Here is an 18,097-nt window from a genome sequence, read left to right on the forward strand (position 1 = left end):
CAAATATAAGTTGTTATTATTAAGGATTGACAACTATATTTGTATTGAGGAGAACTGTATTGAAGCAGCCTATGAACTTATTAATGGTTTATTGATTGATTGACTTATAGATCTTGGAAAGCAAAAATTTTCTTAAGGTCAAGTTGTAAAGGTAGGAAAGTAAAGACCATGTAGGATTGAAGACTGTGAAGAAGTTGAAAGACTTCCTAGGCAGATGAAATAGGGATATATTGGAATATAAGGAAAAGAACTTGCACTCCAGATAAGTGAATGCAGTTGGGTGAATGGATATTTGCTGTATGAAAGAAGTGGGGAGAACTACTGGAAGTGGATTTTGGTGGATTAGAGTATGAGTATCTTGAATGCCAAGCTAGGGGATTGAGATTCCATCTGGCAGGCTGTTTTTGAAGGATGGCATGCCCAGGAAGCCAGGGCTGAGTAGTTCATTGCTAGTCATAGTCAGGGACTCAATCATTCAGCCTGGTTGTCTAATTTTTCTACTGCAGGAAATTCATATGAAGAAAGGTTGGGTGGAAGACTGTGACGGGCTGAAGACCACTTATCCTTACCCTTACTACTAAAATCACTAAAATGCTAAACCTTTAATGGAACAGCCTTCTGGCTTGACTAGGAACACTACTTCACAAATAAAGGATGAAACCAAAAGGTTTATCAAACTCAGACCTAGAAGTGGGGAGAATGGTGGGATGGCTGCAAATAGTCAATCATTTAATACTGAATGGAGAATTAAGGACTCTAGAACTAACCTTTGGAGAAAAGTAAGAACAGAAAAGATAAGATTTGGAACACTCATTATTATTCCTGTATTCATATAACAGGGTTTCTTGTCATCCAACTATTCGTTATCTACATCCTAATTTTAAGGTGTCTATAGATTCCAGCCCTTCTAAGTCAGCAAACTGCTCATCCTGTTTCAGAAAATTACTCACTGATGGATTCATAACATAAACATAATACCGTTTAATAGAAATAAAATTCAAATCAACTTTTAAGTGAAATTCTGAATTTTAAAGCTATAATATCATGAAGCCATTGTAAATAATACCAGAGATCTGCTGGGTTAAACATACAAAGCCATTGATAAATGAGGATGTGTAGTTAACAATTTAAAAAAGAGATACAATAGAAGTAAAAGAAAAAACAATTGAGTATCAAATAATTAAGAGAAGGCCTTGGAAAACTGTTGAATTTTTACCAGAATTAGCCTGTTTGAGCTAATTTGAGCTAACATTGAACATGCAGTGAAGGACAGTTTACTGTCCCATAAACCAGTTTTGCTGAAATAATCACTCGAAACAGAATGTAATTCTTTTTTTTAATTGTAGCACTTGTGCTTAATTAAAATTTAACCTAAATTTTACTGGCTATAAGAGAAAATATACTGGATTCGTTTATATAATAACATAGTTTGACATAAATTTCAAATGAAAATTATTTTCAAATGTATTTTCAATTACTCTTCAGTCGCTATTTACAGATGATTTTAAGTATATGGATTTTTTTTTTCATGTACAAATCATCCTTGAAAAATAAGGATTCTTTTACTTGAGTAGGACTTATCTTAATCCAGAGATCAGATCTAGGTCCAATAGACAAAATTTTAAAACTTAAAATTTTCTAATAGTAAAAGGCACTTAAGTTAAAACCTCCTAACAGACCAGCATTCCGACTATAGAATCAGCTGATTTATGGGTAGCGAGCATTTTGTTATCAAAATACTCATCCACAGCTGAGTGAGCCTATAGCATGGATACATGGTAGATTTCTGTACCAGAAATTGGATGAGCTTGTGTGTGGATCTCCTTCCAAATGCTAAGATTTCAAGGGCTTAACTGAGACCAGAACAGCATTTTCCAAAGTTGCTAGAAACAGAGTCCTTTAAAATGTTCCACTGACAAAGGGTTGTAGAGCCAAATAAAGTTTAAAAACACTTCAGACAAAACTCTACTTAACAGTGAAATTCACAGAGCACATTATAGCTCATTCCACATCTCAAAAGTCCTCCAGTCACGAAACATGTTTAAATTTACTGAACCCAGGATTTCTCAAGTTTATTTTACTACAAAATCCTTTTTCTTACTTTTTTTTCTTTTTTGTTGACTTCACATTCACTGATGTCCCATGGGAGCATAGGTGATATTCAAAATATTTAACAAACTTCAAGTGAAGGCACTAAACAATCAGAAGGCTGTCTGACTAATGAGAATGACCGTAAAACTAGTGTTCTTTGGATCACTATTTAGAGGAAAAATCTGGTTTAAAACTGAGATCTTAATTGATAATCTAATGCCATCAATCTGCAAAGTTGCCTTAATTAGTAGGGGTTTTTTTTCTTTTTTTTTGGTTACAGTTGCTGGACTTAAAATGTAGCTGATATAATGTAAATCATTTCAAAAAGGTCAAATGTATGATGTCACATGTTCTCTAGCATCAAATCCATTTCACTAAGTCTAAAATAATCTCTTTCAAGAGATGCAATATTTTTTTAACCCTGGAAGGTTCGGTTCTAACCTTAAAATAACTTAAAGACACTTTTCAAAACTAAACTAAAAGTTGAAAAAATAAATAATAACTAGAAAAAGGCAAGAGCTAAAGTAAGAGACATTTTCACTGGCCATTAAAAAAATTCTCTTCTTAAATCTGATTTTTAAAAATTAATAGAAAAGACTGGCAATTAACTTATTTTCCCTGGTGACTACTGCCTGTTTGGGGTGATACAAACATTTACCTAGATAACTGTGATTTAGGAGTAATAAGAATTATAGTTTTGGTCTCTGTCCCAGTTTCTGCCAGTTTCTAAAACCCTTGGGATTTCCTAAGTGATGAGATGATAATGGTGTCTTTTGTTATGTTAACAAGGTGATCTTTGGAAAGCACTTAAGGATGGGAGCAGGCAGCCTGTGGAGCCAACATTGTGATTAGAGGTTGGAACTTTCAGTCCCACCCCCTTGCCCTCAGGGCAGGGAAGAGCCACTCAAGATTGAGCTCAATCGCCCATGGCCAATGAGTTATTCAGTCACACCTGTGTACTGAAGCCTCCATAAACCCCCAAGGACAGGGTTCAGGGAGCTTCCCAGTTGGTGAGCACATGGAGATTTGGGGAGAGTGGGCTCCATGCTTTCTCCCCATACCTCATCCTATACATGTTTTCTATCTGGCTGTTGCTGAGTTTTATCATTTTATAATACACCGGTTAATCTACTTAATAGGATATTTCTGTGAGTACTATGAGTCACTTGAGCAAATTAATTAAAGCTAAGAAGGGGTTCGTTGGAACCTCTGATCTGTGGTACAAGGGTCAGAAGCACAGGTGACAACATATACTTGGTGACTGGCACCTGAAGTGTGTGTGTGCATTCCTGCTGGACTGAGCCCTTAACATGTGAGATCTGATGCTATCTACAGGTAGACAGTGCCAGAATTGAGTTGAATTATAGGACACCCAGCCGTTTGAGCACTGCTATGCTCTCTCATTGGAAATGGGGTGCTCAGGACCACTTAATGCTTTCCAGGCTCTGGCTTCTGTGAATTCATGACAACAGTAACCTCTGAAACATACACATGTACCTTTGCCACAAAAAACTTCTGATAGACACACAAGAAATTAATAAAAGTTGCTAAGAAAGGGGGTAAGGGACCTAACATTGGTTGGATGAGGGGCAAAAATATTCCAGAAGGAATTACTACTACTATTTATCTTTTGATAGTATGTGATTTTTAAATACGTGATCTCATTAGATTTTCCAAATACAAATAAACAAGATAATTATCATTTTTTTAAAAAAAGGCTGAAGAAAATGTAGTTTTATATACTTCAGAAAAAAGAAAATTGAGGGAGGATTTGACTATAGCGTTCAGTAGGCCAAGAAATGTGAATAAAGAAAGAATTACTATAAAGGGGCCAGAAAAATGATTTAGGAGACAAGACTTTAGGAGACACTTTCTGATAAGCAGAGCAGTAACTCTTGCCCATTTCCTTTGTTTTTGGCCACGAATGGTTAAAGGCTCCTGTGAGAGGGCTACAAGGGGACTAGTGTCCACATCAAGTGGATAGCTTAGATCCTGATACCAACTACTGGAAATTATCCAGGGCCCAGGAAAGAAGTACTGGTAAGCTGCAGTTGCCAGCACGGTGCTTGGTAGATGTAAGTATTTGTGGGTCTGCTAAATTAACGGTCGGACTATAATTCATAATATCTTGCACACAAACTAGATTGGTAAGTTTTCAGTGGATGACTTTATTACCATTCCGAACTCAGTTAGATGGAACAGTACTCCTCAATGATTGAGAAATCCATCTTCCTCAATCTTCATGTATCACCATCTGCAAACATTGCTCTCTCACACAGATTACCTGCCTTCAGCTATGGATGAGACAGTGAGATGCATTTCATTCTCCTCTTCATGGACACACAGAACAATGACCTTTTCTAACCTCCCTTGGAGCCAGGCAGAGGTCAAGTTTTTGCATTCTTGTTGAAAGGGTATGGGTCTACCCCTTTCAGGCCCGGCCAGGGGATATTATGCATGATTGCCCATGTTCCCTTCTGCTGTAGTTTAGGTAGTCATGCATTTAAGACAACACCTCAAGGTGGAGGGGGCACGGGTTCCTGATTCACTACTTGAAAGCAATCTGCTAAGAATGAACCACCTAATTCACACTGGTCTCTGACAAGAGAAATAAACATTTATTAAGTTAAGACACTTGGCTTTCAGGAGTGTCTGTTAGACTACCTAGCACCAATTACCTTGAGTAATTCATTGCTAAACTGCTACACTGGTAATAACCACGGACTAGTGATGAGTCTACTTAATTCCAATCCTCTCCATTTCTCATTGCTGATTTACTCTATACTCACCAGAAATTATTTTTCATAGGACTGCTCGATGACCATGTCAGTCTAGAATTATCCATAGTACCTCTATGTCTATCTCTTCCTCCAATTCAACTTCCCAGTAGGGGACCTGGCATTACCCCTCTGTGTAGATACAACCATGGAGAATCAGGTCCTAACGAGATCGTATCTAGAAGGGCCCTGTTCTGCAAGGTTTATGGTTTATTTTGCTATACCTTGGATTCATATGTTGGTTTAAAATAAAAAGTGACATGATTTTTGAAGGTTGAAGCTGAGTGGCTGAACCAAATTTCTATAATCAAGTTAACATATATTTTCCCCCTGAGTCTGTACTAGGTCTTTTCTTAAAAATTATTTTTTCTATCCTATGAATCTATATGTTTACATAAGCATTAGCTATTATTCCCAACGTGTATGTTATGGACGGAAAATAGGATTCTTCTCGTGTCCCAACTCAAATCAAACAGTAAAGCATTGTTTACATTATACAAGGTTTACATTGCACAGGACTGTTTATATTCTACAAGCATCCTGAGGTCATGTCTAGACCCAATGGGAAAAAATGTCATAATAGATTAGTAAGGACTGTAATGAAGATGGAAGGGGAAAGTGGTGGCATATGTGCTAGGCATTTATTTCCCCAACTGAGGTCATTTCCTTGTCATGTACAGTAAAAAATCACAATGTTACTGTAGTTGCTCATGTGCTGCAATCCACTGCCCACCCATCCACGCATCTAACATTTTTGAGGACTTAATCTGTGCCAAGGACTCTACTCTCTGCCTGAAAGGCAAGTGAAAAATACAACCCAGGTCTTTCCTGAAAGAGCACATAAAGGAAGACTGATCTCTGAATAGTAAGTGACACAAGATAATGGCTGAATGGGTGGTTTCTTTTATCGTGCACTTGCAAGACAGAAAGCAGAGAGAAAAATAGCTCCAAAGAGTTGGACAGTTATATTATCATTGATTTTCGAGTGACCACCAATTAAAGGGCATGCTTAGCAGCTAGAAATGAGGGACCTCATTAGATGACTACAAGAGCCAGACACTTTCAAAACGTTCCCCTAAACTCTCAGTTCCATTTTCATTTCATGAAGAGACAGCTTGGGAAGTCGGAGGTCACGCTCTTGTATGTCCACAACAGGGATGATTTAAGGCACCGGTAAGCTCCTGCTGAGCTGCCACCTAAGGTCATACGACTGTGAATCATGGCGGGATATAATGACTTGGGCAACATTCTTTCCTGCAAATACGTACAAGATGGATGGTGAATAGTATTGAAGTATAATATATGGTGCCGATCATGAATTTAAATTCCCTCAGAAATGGAGGAGAAACAATTAGCAAAGGGCATTCTTGACTTCGTTGAGCAGCAATGCCTCTCTGACTCCTGAGACGCTCATTTTCAACAGTCAGGCCACAAGATGTGTCTTCAATTTCTGCAAAACCTAGTTCTAGCTAGATTTTGGGAACTAATGGGAACATGATCTTAATGGATGCCTCATGTTTCTCATGCAGTGTGGCTGTGGAAGTTTATGGGATGGAGTCAACAAAAAAGACAGGTCCTTTTTTACAGCATTCTTTATATCTGTTCAATCTTGTCACTACCATAGTGTCCTACTAAAAGGACGTTTCAGGGATTGTGTGAGGCCTGGTACAGTGTGTTTTTATAGTGAGAGTGGGTCAGCGGATGGAGAATCACATGAGAGAAAACAAGAGGATGAGGTGCTATTCCTGGCTCCGGCTTCACCTCACAGAATGACCTTGGCAGAAGCACTTAACCTCACTTTGAATCTTTGAATCTCAGTTTTCTCATCTGTGAAATGAGGAAAGAACATCTGCCCCCTTGCTCCCTCTCAGGATTGTTGGAGGATTAAACAGATCAGGGCTATAACCTGAACTACGGTGAACCCATGAGGAAAAAAATTAGACATCACTTAACTATATAATATTCTTTTTAATCATTACTAATTTCCAAAGGTGAAGAAAACCTTGTTAAAAAAAATATGTAAGCTGATTGTTTTTCTGAAAACAAAATAAAGGCTCAACTAGCAACCCTGCATTAAAAAAGAGAACCTGAAATTCACATTCCAAATCTACTTCGAGACAGAAAGACCCCCAAATTCCTTCCAGTTTCCTAAGATTTTTCCACTATAATTTTTTTTCGTTATTGTCTTCTTCATAAAACGTTATATTTTTGGGTTTTGCAATTGCATAGTTTAGCATATATAAGGAAATCGTCTTTCCAATTCACTAATAAAAAAGGGAGTACAGGAGAGAAGGAAGAGAGGGAAGGAGGAGGGAACAGAGAGCAAACCCACGTGGCTAAAAGAAACTGACCTGAGAAGACAAAACAATTCATAATTTAAAATACTATATAATACAAATGAAGTTAAAGATGTGTTTGCCCAGAAGAGGACTGACTGGAAGTAAACTGATATGATTATCTGGATAACACCCTGTATTTCCCTGCTTTAGTGAAACAGTCAGTCATAGAAGAGCTCTATCTACAGGGAAATTATGAAAGAAATAATCTTCATTTCTCCATGATTCTTTAAAACCAAACTGGACTTTATTCCTTCTTATTTCTCTCTCAAACTCCACTCCTCGACATAGAAAATAGCATTCTGGAATGACTTAGAATTAGAATTAGAGATCAGTCAATATTTCATGATTTTAAGGTTCTTCATTAGGAACAATGTGAATTTGGGCCCAATAATCCTAATCCTAGCTTTTTCTTTAGTTCTATAGTTCTATTGGGCCATGTTGTTAGAGCACTGTTTACACTTATTGCCAATAGTCTCTGGATTGGAGGTCAAACTGTTACTTACCTTCTTCAGCATACCCTTCAATGATTAAATGCCCCCAAGGACTTTTAAGAATCATTTTCATCTTGTAAATATTTTTTAATTGACATCTTAACTTTATAGTTGCTTCCCCTGTGAGGGAAAGAGACTAGGGTGATGGAGGGTTTTTGCTTCTTACTTTGTATTTTTTCAAGGACTTATTACTTTTTAAATTAAAATCAAGGAACCAGCACAAGAATACTAGTAAGGTATAAGTGAGATGTAATGCTTGGTGTGCATAAGGGTTCAATAGTCCACTGTGAGAGTGCAGCCTGTTGAACAACCTCGGTGATAAGTGGGAACCACTTGTCCAAGACTATTTTATTTAAGATGCAATACTCATTTCTATCCCCTTCAATACATTTTAAGTACCCCAAGCTAGAATAATGGGGCTAGAGGTGCAAGAAGAATATTATACCAAACAGGGGCAATATAAAAACACATTACAATCAAATTTTCCTTATTAAAAATATAAGTCAAAAACCTAAATATTATTCCACAGAGTTTTAAGGTATATTAAAAACATTGTGATAGGATGTTTCAAAAATTATGGTACAATCCCCTTCTGACACCCTCATTCCTGAGTCACCACTTCAGCAGGACTGGGCTTTGGCATACTCAACCCACATGATGAGACAATAGCAAAAGAGCTTGATGGCTCAGCTGCCGACGACTAGGTTCTGAAGACAAGTGGACCAGGTGCTCCCACTGCCCATGCCAACCACCAAACCTGTGAGTGAGGCTGTCTCAGACCAGCTCTCACTCAGCTGATCCATCAGTTGACTAAAACTGCATGAAGGAGCCCAGAAAAAAACGAAAGTAAAACACTACCCAGATGAATCCAGTCCCAAATTGCCAAGTAATTGCTATTTTAAGCCACTAAGTTTTTTGTTGTTGTTGTTTTGTTTTTTATATCTTTATTGGAGTATAATTTCTTTACAATGGTGTGTTAGTTTCTGCTTTATAACAAAGTGAATCAGTTATACATATACATATGTTCCCATATCTCCTCCCTCTTGTGTCTCCCTCCCTCCCACCCTCCCTATCCCACCCCTCTAGGTGGTCACAAAGCACCAAGCTGATCTCCCTAAGCCACTAAGTTTTGAGGTGGTTTGTAATACAGCAAAAGCTAACCTATACTATAATACGATTTGGTCAAGTGGGTTTATCCTTGAGAATGCAAGGTTGGTTCAGTATCAGCCAGTCATATCATGTGATTCACTGTATTAGTTAAATAAAAGGAGAAAATCGTATCATCATTCTTTTTAGATAGAAGAGATAAAAAGCATCCCATGAGGTTCAAAATCTATTGGGTAGGGTAAATTTTATAAAACTAGATCCAAATAATAACTATCTTTCCTTGATAAAGGCTATATACCAAAAATACATAGCACATGTATACACTAACAAAAATTATTATACTACTAATTTTTTAAAAAAATTAGCATTTCCTTTAAGGAGAGAATTGAGATAAAGATTTCTAACATTACTGGTCTATTGGAACCGACCTTTTCGGAGCTGTGTATTGAGAGGAATAGAGAGAGAAGGTTTAGAAGAATATAGATAAAAATGTCATATTTATAGATTGTTTTGATTATGTATTTCATTGGAAACACAGGAAAATCAATAAGCTATTAAATCTAAGAAAAGAGCTCAACATAGGGGCTGGAAAAAAATTAATGCACCAAAATCAACTGTGTTCCTCCATAGCATCAGTATCTAGATACAATACAAGATGAATTTACCATAGTAACAAAACCTATAGAGAGTATGGGGTTTCACCTAATAAATTATGCAGAAAATCTTCATAATGAAAACTTTATTAGAGGACACATGAGTAAAAGAAATATATATCACAGGTATGGATGAGATGACTTACTATAATAATATAAATGTCCTTATATTAATCTATAAAATTAAATGCAACTGTAATAAAAGGCCAAGCTCTTTTTTTTTGAGGGACAGCATAAAAAAGTGATTCTAAAATGTATCTGGGGGACTTCCCTGGTGGTGCAGTGGTTGAGAATCTGCCTGCCAATGGAGGGAACATGGGTTCAATCCCTGGTCCACGAAGATCCCACATGCCACGGAGCAACTGAGCTGGTGCACCACAACTGCTGAGCCTGCACTCTAGAGCCCACGAGCCACAACTACTGAAGCCCACGAGCCTGGAGCCTGTGCTCCGCAACAAAGGAAGCCACTGCAATGAGAAGCCTGTGCACCACAACAAAGAGTAGCCTCCTGCCCCACCCCTCGCTGCAACTAGACAAAGCTCACATGCAGCAATGAAGACCCAACGCAGCCAAAAAAAAAGAAAGAAAAAAAAAGAGCAGATTGCTCTATCTCCTATAAAAACATTAAAATAAAATAAAATAAAATAAAATGTATCTGGAAGAATAAAGTTCTCCATACAGCTAAGGTAGTTTTGAAAAATAAGCTCAAAATGGAGAATGTGCCCTACACATTAAGATATATTGGGAAGTCATGATAGATAAGAACTGTGTGATGCCCTTGGAAGAAACAGCAAACAAGAAAACAAATCAAACAGGTGGCCTAGAAATAGAGCTATATACAGAGAGGAAGTTGGCACATGAAAGAGATGGAATCATAGTCCAATGGAGGAAGCTGAATTACAGCTTTTGGGGAAACAGTCTCATTTTCAAAAGAGATATGAGACTGGATCTTAACCTAGTGATATCACTTATGTTGTACCCAGTCCTATATAGCTCACCTAATCTTCACAAAAAAATCCACAAGGCATAAACTATTATCCTCATTTTACAGGTGGAAAAACTGAGGTATGAGAGATAAAATGACTAGCCTAAGAAGTACATGGTGGAGCTGGAACTTAAACCCCACAGAAATCATTCTATTAACCATTATGTTATATAATTCCACCTAATGTACAAAACTAAAATACAATAGTTTTAATATCTAAATGTGAAAAATAAAATCTAGAGAGAATAAAAGAAATTGCAAGGGAATATATTTGTGATTTCAGGGTAAGAGATGAAATAGATCTTTGAAAAATAAAGAAACATACATTGTATGAAGCAAAAGTGATGAATTTAACTATATTAAAATTATAAATTTATTAATATAAAAAATCTGATTTAAAAAAATGGGCAGAAGAGCTGAATAGACATTTTTCCAAAGAAAACATACAGATGGCCAACAGGCACATGAAAAGATGCTCAACATCACTAGCCATCAGGGAAATGCAAATCAAAACCACAATGAGAGATCACCTCACACATGTCAGAATGGCTATCATAAAAAAGAACAAAACTAACAAGCCTTGGCGAGGATGTGGAGAAAAGGGAACCCTGGTACACTGTTGGTGGGAATGTTAACTGATGTAGCCACTAGAGGGGTGGGACAGGGAGGGTGGGAGGGAGACACAAGAGGAAGAAGATATGGGGACATATGTATATGTATAGCTGACTCACTTTGTTATAAAGCAGAAACTAACACACCATTGTAAAGCAACTATACTCCAATAAAGATGTTAATAAAAACAAAAGCAAAACAGAACAACCATATAATCCAGTAATTCCACTCCTGGGTATATATCTGAAGAAAACAGAAACACTGATTTGAAAAGATGCATGCACCCACATCCAGTGTTTATAACAGCATTGTTTACAATAGCCAAGATATGGAAGCAACCTAAGTGTCCATCAACAGATGAATGAATAAAGAATATGTGCCATATATACACAATGGAACACTGCTCAGCCATAAAAAATGATTAAATTGTGCCATTTGCAACAACATAGATGGACCTGGAGGGTATTATGCTTAGTGAAATAAGTCAGACAAAGACAAATACTGTAATGATATCACTTATAAGTAGAATCTAAAAAATAAGACAAATGAATGGATACAACAAAACAGAAACAGATTCACAGATATAGAAAGCAATCTAGTGGTTACCAGTGGGGAGAGGGAAGCGAGAGGGGCAAGATACAGACTGGGAATTAGGAAGTGCAGACAACTTATGTATAAAATAAATGAGATACAAGGATATATTGTAGGGCATGGGGAATATAGCCAATATTTTATAGTAACTTTCAATGGAGCATAATCTATAAAAATATTGAATCACCACGTTGTACACCTGAAATTAACATAGTATTGTAAATCAATTATACTTTAATAAAAAATTAGAATTTTATGTACAATAAAGGATACCAAAGTCAGACTGAAAAACAGTTGATGGGTAGAAGACATATACATTATCCAAAACCCAATAAAGGACTCAACATCTGAATACAAAAACTTCTACATCTCTAAAGACACAGAATACTCAATAGAAAAATGAGCGAAGGTCATGATAGGCAATTCATAGAATGGAAAACATGAATAGCAAGAAAGTATATGAAGACCTAACTTTTCTAGAATCAGAGCAATGCAGAATTAAAACACCTTACTTCATATGAACCCACACATGCCAAATTTCCAGAAGTTAAAATGCAAATTATGCTGTGGAGCAACTACGCCTGTGCATCACAACTACTGAGCCTGCGCTCTAGAGCCTGGGAGCCACGACTACTGAGCCCGCGCGCCTAGAGCCTGTGCTCCGCAACAAGAGAAGCCACTGCAATGAGAAGTCTGCGCACCGCAACGAAGAGTAGACCCCTCTCGCTGCAACTAGAGAGAGCCTGAGTGTAGCAACGAAGACCCAATGCAGCCAAAAATAAATTAATTAATTTTTAAAAATGCAGATTAACAGCATGTGGTGACAAAGGATATGGCAAGAGAGAAATTCCAAGTATTGCTGGTGAGGGGGAAATGGTGCAGCTATTCTGGGGAGGAATCTGTGAAATAAGGCATATATATGACTTCCACCTCAGCCATTCCACAGCTGCACTGTTACTCAAGGGGACATGTGGAAAGAGTGTATTAATGCCTTATGGTGGACATAAAGTGTTGAAAATAGCCTAAGTATGTATCACCAGGGTAATGGATAAGCAAAACATGGTATTAACATATGGTGGAATATTAGACAGTGGCCAGAAGCAATAATTTCTATGGAGCAACACAAATTTTAAAACAATAATTTTGTGTAGAAAAAATAAAAGAACAGGATGTGATTTTTAGTCGATACTACTTTTGCAAAAATTAGAAAATACAAAACAATTCGATATTTCAAATATATACACGTTTAAAATAACTATGAAAGGTGAGTTGGGAAATTACATATTAAATGGCCCAAATGGTGCTATATAGGGGAAAATAAAGGAAATAAATCTGGCAGAGGAACGTCGGGGCCAAAACCAATCTTAAAAGTATTAGAAAATAGAGTGACCGTACACACTGATGATAGAGTAACATGAACTGAGGCATATGGTCCCTTTTGAGTAAATGCCTTAAATACAAACTAAAAAAATAATGTCATAAGCTTTACAAGCACTATAAAAATATTTGGCATTATTGCAGTAGATAGTAGAAATATATAACCTTTCAACTTAAATAAAAACAAGACTGATGAAATATCAGCTTTGTTCCCATGTCATCCATGCTAAGGAAGAAATAATAAATCAGCTTTTAAGATAGAATTTTTTACAATGAGAGATAAAAAAACAAACAAAAAGAAACCCTAACTGTTTATCCCATGAAGGGAGAAAAAAACAATTTGAAAAGTCACAGTAGAACTCTCTGAGGATAATATTTAACATCAATTTTTTTGAAACAGAATTTTAAGAAGCTGGTTTTGAATTGTTTATAGAGTTTCTAATTAGCATGCTGAGGAAATACAGGGTCCATCTTAATCCAGAAGCAAGTAAAAAGTTCTGACTCTTAAAATTCTAGGCTCTAGAGTAGGTGCGTGCTGGTGTGCTGGTGTGTATGTGTGTGTGTGTGTGCACATTTGCTGTGTGTTTTCAATAAACTCAAGAGTACATAAGGTGTATGTTATTACATGGTAACAATTCTTGAGCAAGTCTAACTGAAGGTCAGTAGCAAACAAGTAGATGCCACTTGGGTGGCCCTCCAAACTCTCAGGTAATGCGCAGATCTGGCTTGGCATTCATGTTCTGCTTTTAGACATAATGCATTTTTATGTTCTTGTTAGCATTGAAAGACTAACTTGAATATTTTGCAACTGATGAAATGGACAACAGAGCAGTAACCTAGAGTTTACAAGTATTTGGGGCAGTAAAACTTTAGTTCTAGATTTAACTTGGATTTTAGTCCTAATTTAACTTGGACTTTCTACAACGCATTTTTTTTCTATAAACTGGAGGCATACACCACCATAATCCTAAAAAACCTGTGACTTTGGGCTTCAGGGGTCTAAGCCTTCTCTCTAAGTGACTGAAATGTACAACTGGATATTAGACCTGTCTAAAAATTGTCCTTTTCTGTCCTCATATACAAGGGTTCAGCTTGATTTTTGGATAGCTGTCATTAAAAAAAAAAAAAAAAGTGCAAAGAGCTAATGCCCTTTGCTACAAGACAAAACAATTTCTCCTGGACATGCAGTAATAGGAGGCAATGCCATGTGTTGGAAGCATGCACATATTTTATGATAGATATTAATCTGGAGGCTAACAGCTAGGTGCTCTGGTTGAAGTAGTTTATTTCAAACATACATATAATGTTAACCCACTTTGTAACAAAGCCTTCAACATTTCATATGCAAATTCGTTTTTCTTTCTAGTTTAAGCCCAAGGAAATCCCTATAAGTCTTGTCTCCAAAGAGAAAATATAAAGAATTCATAAGATTAAAGAGTTCTTATCAATTGTATAAAACACTAGAAATGTACTAACTAGACAAAAATGTAGACGTCTAAGAGATAGAAAAGTAGAGGACTGCACTGAGATTGCAATCCTGAGAAAAATACATTATTTCTAAATGAAAAAGTAAAAGGAGATAGTATAAATTAAAGCCAGAAGAAAAATTTTAAACCTACAAAAATACGAGTCAATACAAAGTTAAAAACCCATGAATTTTACTATATACCCAAAAGATTCACAAAAGATCTCATGAATATCACAAATTAAAATAAAACAAAAGCCAGAAATATTGTTTTCCCCAAATTGTACTACTACCTGCTTATTGCTTCAGTGGTAAGAAGAAAAATTATCTTCAAATAGTTAAACTGTATACCTACTTATATTTTAACTCTTAGGTGGATCTTGTTATATAATATATATTATCTCTAAAGAAAACTTGTTGATTGTTTATTTTGGCATCTCTTAGGAAATTCCTATTTAATTAGATAAATCTCCTTAGAGAACTCTTAAATAAAAATAGATGCAAATATAGTTATGTTTCATATCATTCATTTTAGACCTCTAAGAGTTGGAAAAGCTCAACCTGGAGAAGAAACTAGTTTTATTGAGGGAAGAAACTACTTTCCAGTTTAGAAGAGGAGGGATTATCCCATTTCTGTAGAGGAAGCAATCGGGAAGATACAAAAAGAATGATCCTTGCCTAGTGCTAAGGCCAGAACTACTGTGAATATTGTACCAGATCTTGTAAAAACAGCCACTGTGCTGGCACTCACCGGCCTGGGTCATGGTGTGTTCAACAATAAAACTTTGTTCCAAAGGACGGAACTCCTTTGGGCCAAAAAGCTTTCACCTGCATTATTCCATTAACCTCACTGTTTTGTTATGGGAAATGTGTTTATTTTTTGAAATGACATTGAAATATATCCTTAAAAGAACACTTTAGGTCTCAACAAGATTCTCTTCTCTTTCAGCCAACACATTACCTTTTAGAAATCAACAGTCTACCTCTTTCTTTAAATCATCACATTTCAAAGCTGTAGCAGCTAATAAATGTTAATATAATTTTTCCAAAACTGCAATCTCCCTAAATTTCTATGCTGTCTTCTTTATGCTGTCTTTTCAAGGTAAAGGTATCTTTCCAGTTTTCTTAGCATTATCAGGATTATGGATTTTGTTCATTGTTAAAGTTCATTATTTATGGACATAAGTTAATGTAAATGCAAAAATATCTTGTATTATTCACAAGCTGGCTGACTTAAATCACTCGCTCTTAAAACAACTTTACTGCTCTCCAATCTGTTCAAATGCACGGAAATATAAATTCAGGATGATGTGGCTTTTCTGCAATGCTTTCTTTTCAGGCTGCAGTCTACATGACAGCGTTATATTTTATCCTTGCTGCTGTTGTTGGTCAATCTATAAAATCTCTCTTGAAGACCCCCAAAACAGCTTGTAATTTACTTTTACTTTTGGTGACTCACTGTTTTCAAATTGCCATGTCTGACCATATCCCCCTTCCAGGGGAATTTATGCAGACTCTTGTTTTTTTTTTTTCTTCTACATACTGATTTACTCTAACCTGAGCAATTTACCACTTCTGCATCCATATAGTAGCTCAAATAAAATGAGTTCCTGTGTTAATCCCACAGTAAACCTCGGTAATTCTCACATCACAGGAGTTGTAAACGTTTGTTAACAGAAAAAGAATGTTTTTCCCAAAATAGCTACATAACTCTTAAGACTACTCAAATTCCTAAATAATCCTTTTTACAAGACCCCCGCCAACTTTATTTTGATACATTAAACATGTGAAGCCTCTTTTAAAAGGTATTTAACAGTGACTTCATCAAAACAGCTTCCTAGTTGTTCTCATAATGTCTTTTTTCTAAAGTTTTCAAACTGCTTTTAAGCCAACTTGAATAGTGATGAATGTGAGCCGCTATCAAAACGCTTCAGAAGCATTCTGCCAGACAAGATGGGCAAAAATGTTCTAGATCTGCTCAATCTGACATTAGAGGTCATGCAACGTGAAAAAATGAAATAACTATTTCCAACACTCATTGAGCCCTTCATTTTAAAAATAGCTTCAGGGCTATTTCCACACTCTACATTTAATAATACAATTTTTTAAAAAGGATGTTAGGCTCGGTGAAATCAGAAACTGATCTGCCACTTAAAGCTGGTGAGTCTATTCTTAATGGGCCTCTGGTAGATTTGGGATACTGCCGATAGCAGTTTCATTTAAGAACTTCACTAGTAAAAAGAATGACATCCGAAAAGGACTGCTGGGGAAGACAGGGAAGAGAAGACCGGAGTCTCTTGAGAAGAAAAAGAGAAACGATTTAAATAAAGTCGCTAAGGAGGAAGGAGGTGGTGAGACGCGTAGACAGAAGAGCGAGAAAGAAGATTTAACGAAGAAGTGAAATGGAGCGCAGAGGAAGGCAGAAGCTAATGAGGAAACAAATGGGAAAAGGTAGTGTTTTCAAACAGGCATGCACCAGGAAGGGACGAGTTACGGCCTGGAGTAGCCCCAGTGCTTTCAGGTGAAAGAGATGCTCGCAGAGAACAGGGACAAGCAGTTTACTTCCAGGCTTTGGAGCAAACTAAAATTCCCTGCCCCGAGCCTCTCCCAGCCTCGGCCGAGCGCGGAGGCGGCGGCTGGGGAAGGGACCTAGCCAGGAGCCAGGCCCGGCGTCCCGCTCCTCTGGGCTCCGCGGCCGAGGGAAAGAGGCGAGGATTAAGCGGGGAGAGGTCCCGGCCGCAGCTCGGCGGCACCCCGAAAACGGTCCGGGGCCTCAGCGGTGCCCGCGAGCCATTCCCCCTGCGGCGGGGCGCCCAGCGGCCTTACCTGGGGCGAGGGAGGGAGGCGAGGTCTAGGGCGTCCGCTCGCGCCCGCCGCAGAACCTCTCTGCTGCACTCAGCCCAGGCTTCCACAGGAGGCGCCGCTTCCCCCTCGGGGGCTTGGCCACCGCCTCCGCCGCCTCCGGGGCTGTTTACACCGTTGGGCCCCGCACGCCGCCTTCTCTCCACCCTAGCGCCGTTGCCGATTCGGCCGCCGCCACCTCCTCCGCCGCAGCCTCGTCTCTCTGGAGCATCTTCCAGCCACCGAACCCTGAGAAACAGAGACTCCAGCCGCGCCGGCAGGAAACTCCCCCGCAACTGCTAGGGGGACGAAGCGGTCAGAACACCGGCCGCTTTTCCGCCATTGAGCAGCAGCCGCTCCGCTCCTTCTGCCTATGCAGACTCTTAACCCATACTTGCTTTACTCTTTACCTCTGTTTCTGGGTTCTTAAATTAACTGTTACATCAGTGTTCTTCATTACTCAAATTATTTTTTCTTAGGAACTTTTCCTGGAAGTAAGTTCATGCTACTTTTGACAAGCAAACATTTGACTTCCGAAAGAATTCTTACGGAAATGGGTTTATATCCCAAATGCACCACCAAAAATCTTTGTGACCTTGCATAAACGTCCCTTACCATTTCAGGTGCTATCTTTGCTTGACTCCAAAGTAAACTGATTAAAACTATGAGCATCTAGCTGTTACGTACTTTTGTCTCAGTTTGGTCAATGAAACTCTCAAAAATCCATCAGATTTTCATTATTTTTATCATTAGCCTGTTTGTGGAAAA

At 37.7% G+C, this 18,097-nt stretch overlaps 1 protein-coding gene across 25 annotated transcripts in view; it reads right to left on the reverse strand.

Annotated features, from left to right (window-relative positions):
• LOC149743871 (uncharacterized) overlaps nucleotides 1-18,097 on the reverse strand; it is a 164,399-nt gene that overhangs the window by 114,997 nt on the left and 31,305 nt on the right. For 9 of the 25 annotated variants that reach the window (XR_016391691.1, XR_016391693.1, XR_016391686.1 and 6 more), the window contains one exon: nucleotides 17,315-17,578. The exons of the other annotated variants lie outside the window; for them this stretch is intronic. Coding sequence is in view for 1 of the 9 variants with exons in the window: in XM_089906092.1 (XP_089762218.1) it covers nucleotides 17,315-17,578 (264 nt within the window). In the remaining 8 variants the exon portion in view is untranslated. The remainder of the gene's footprint in view (nucleotides 1-17,314; nucleotides 17,579-18,097) is intronic. 25 annotated transcript variants of the gene reach the window in all.

This window comes from Delphinapterus leucas, unplaced genomic scaffold (genome assembly GCF_059928025.1).
Source record: "Delphinapterus leucas isolate spDelLeu-1000000601 "Yukka" unplaced genomic scaffold, BTC_Dleu_Yukka2 spDelLeu_asBTCV2_sq62, whole genome shotgun sequence".
In the NCBI taxonomy this organism is placed as follows: Eukaryota; Metazoa; Chordata; class Mammalia; order Artiodactyla; family Monodontidae; genus Delphinapterus; species Delphinapterus leucas.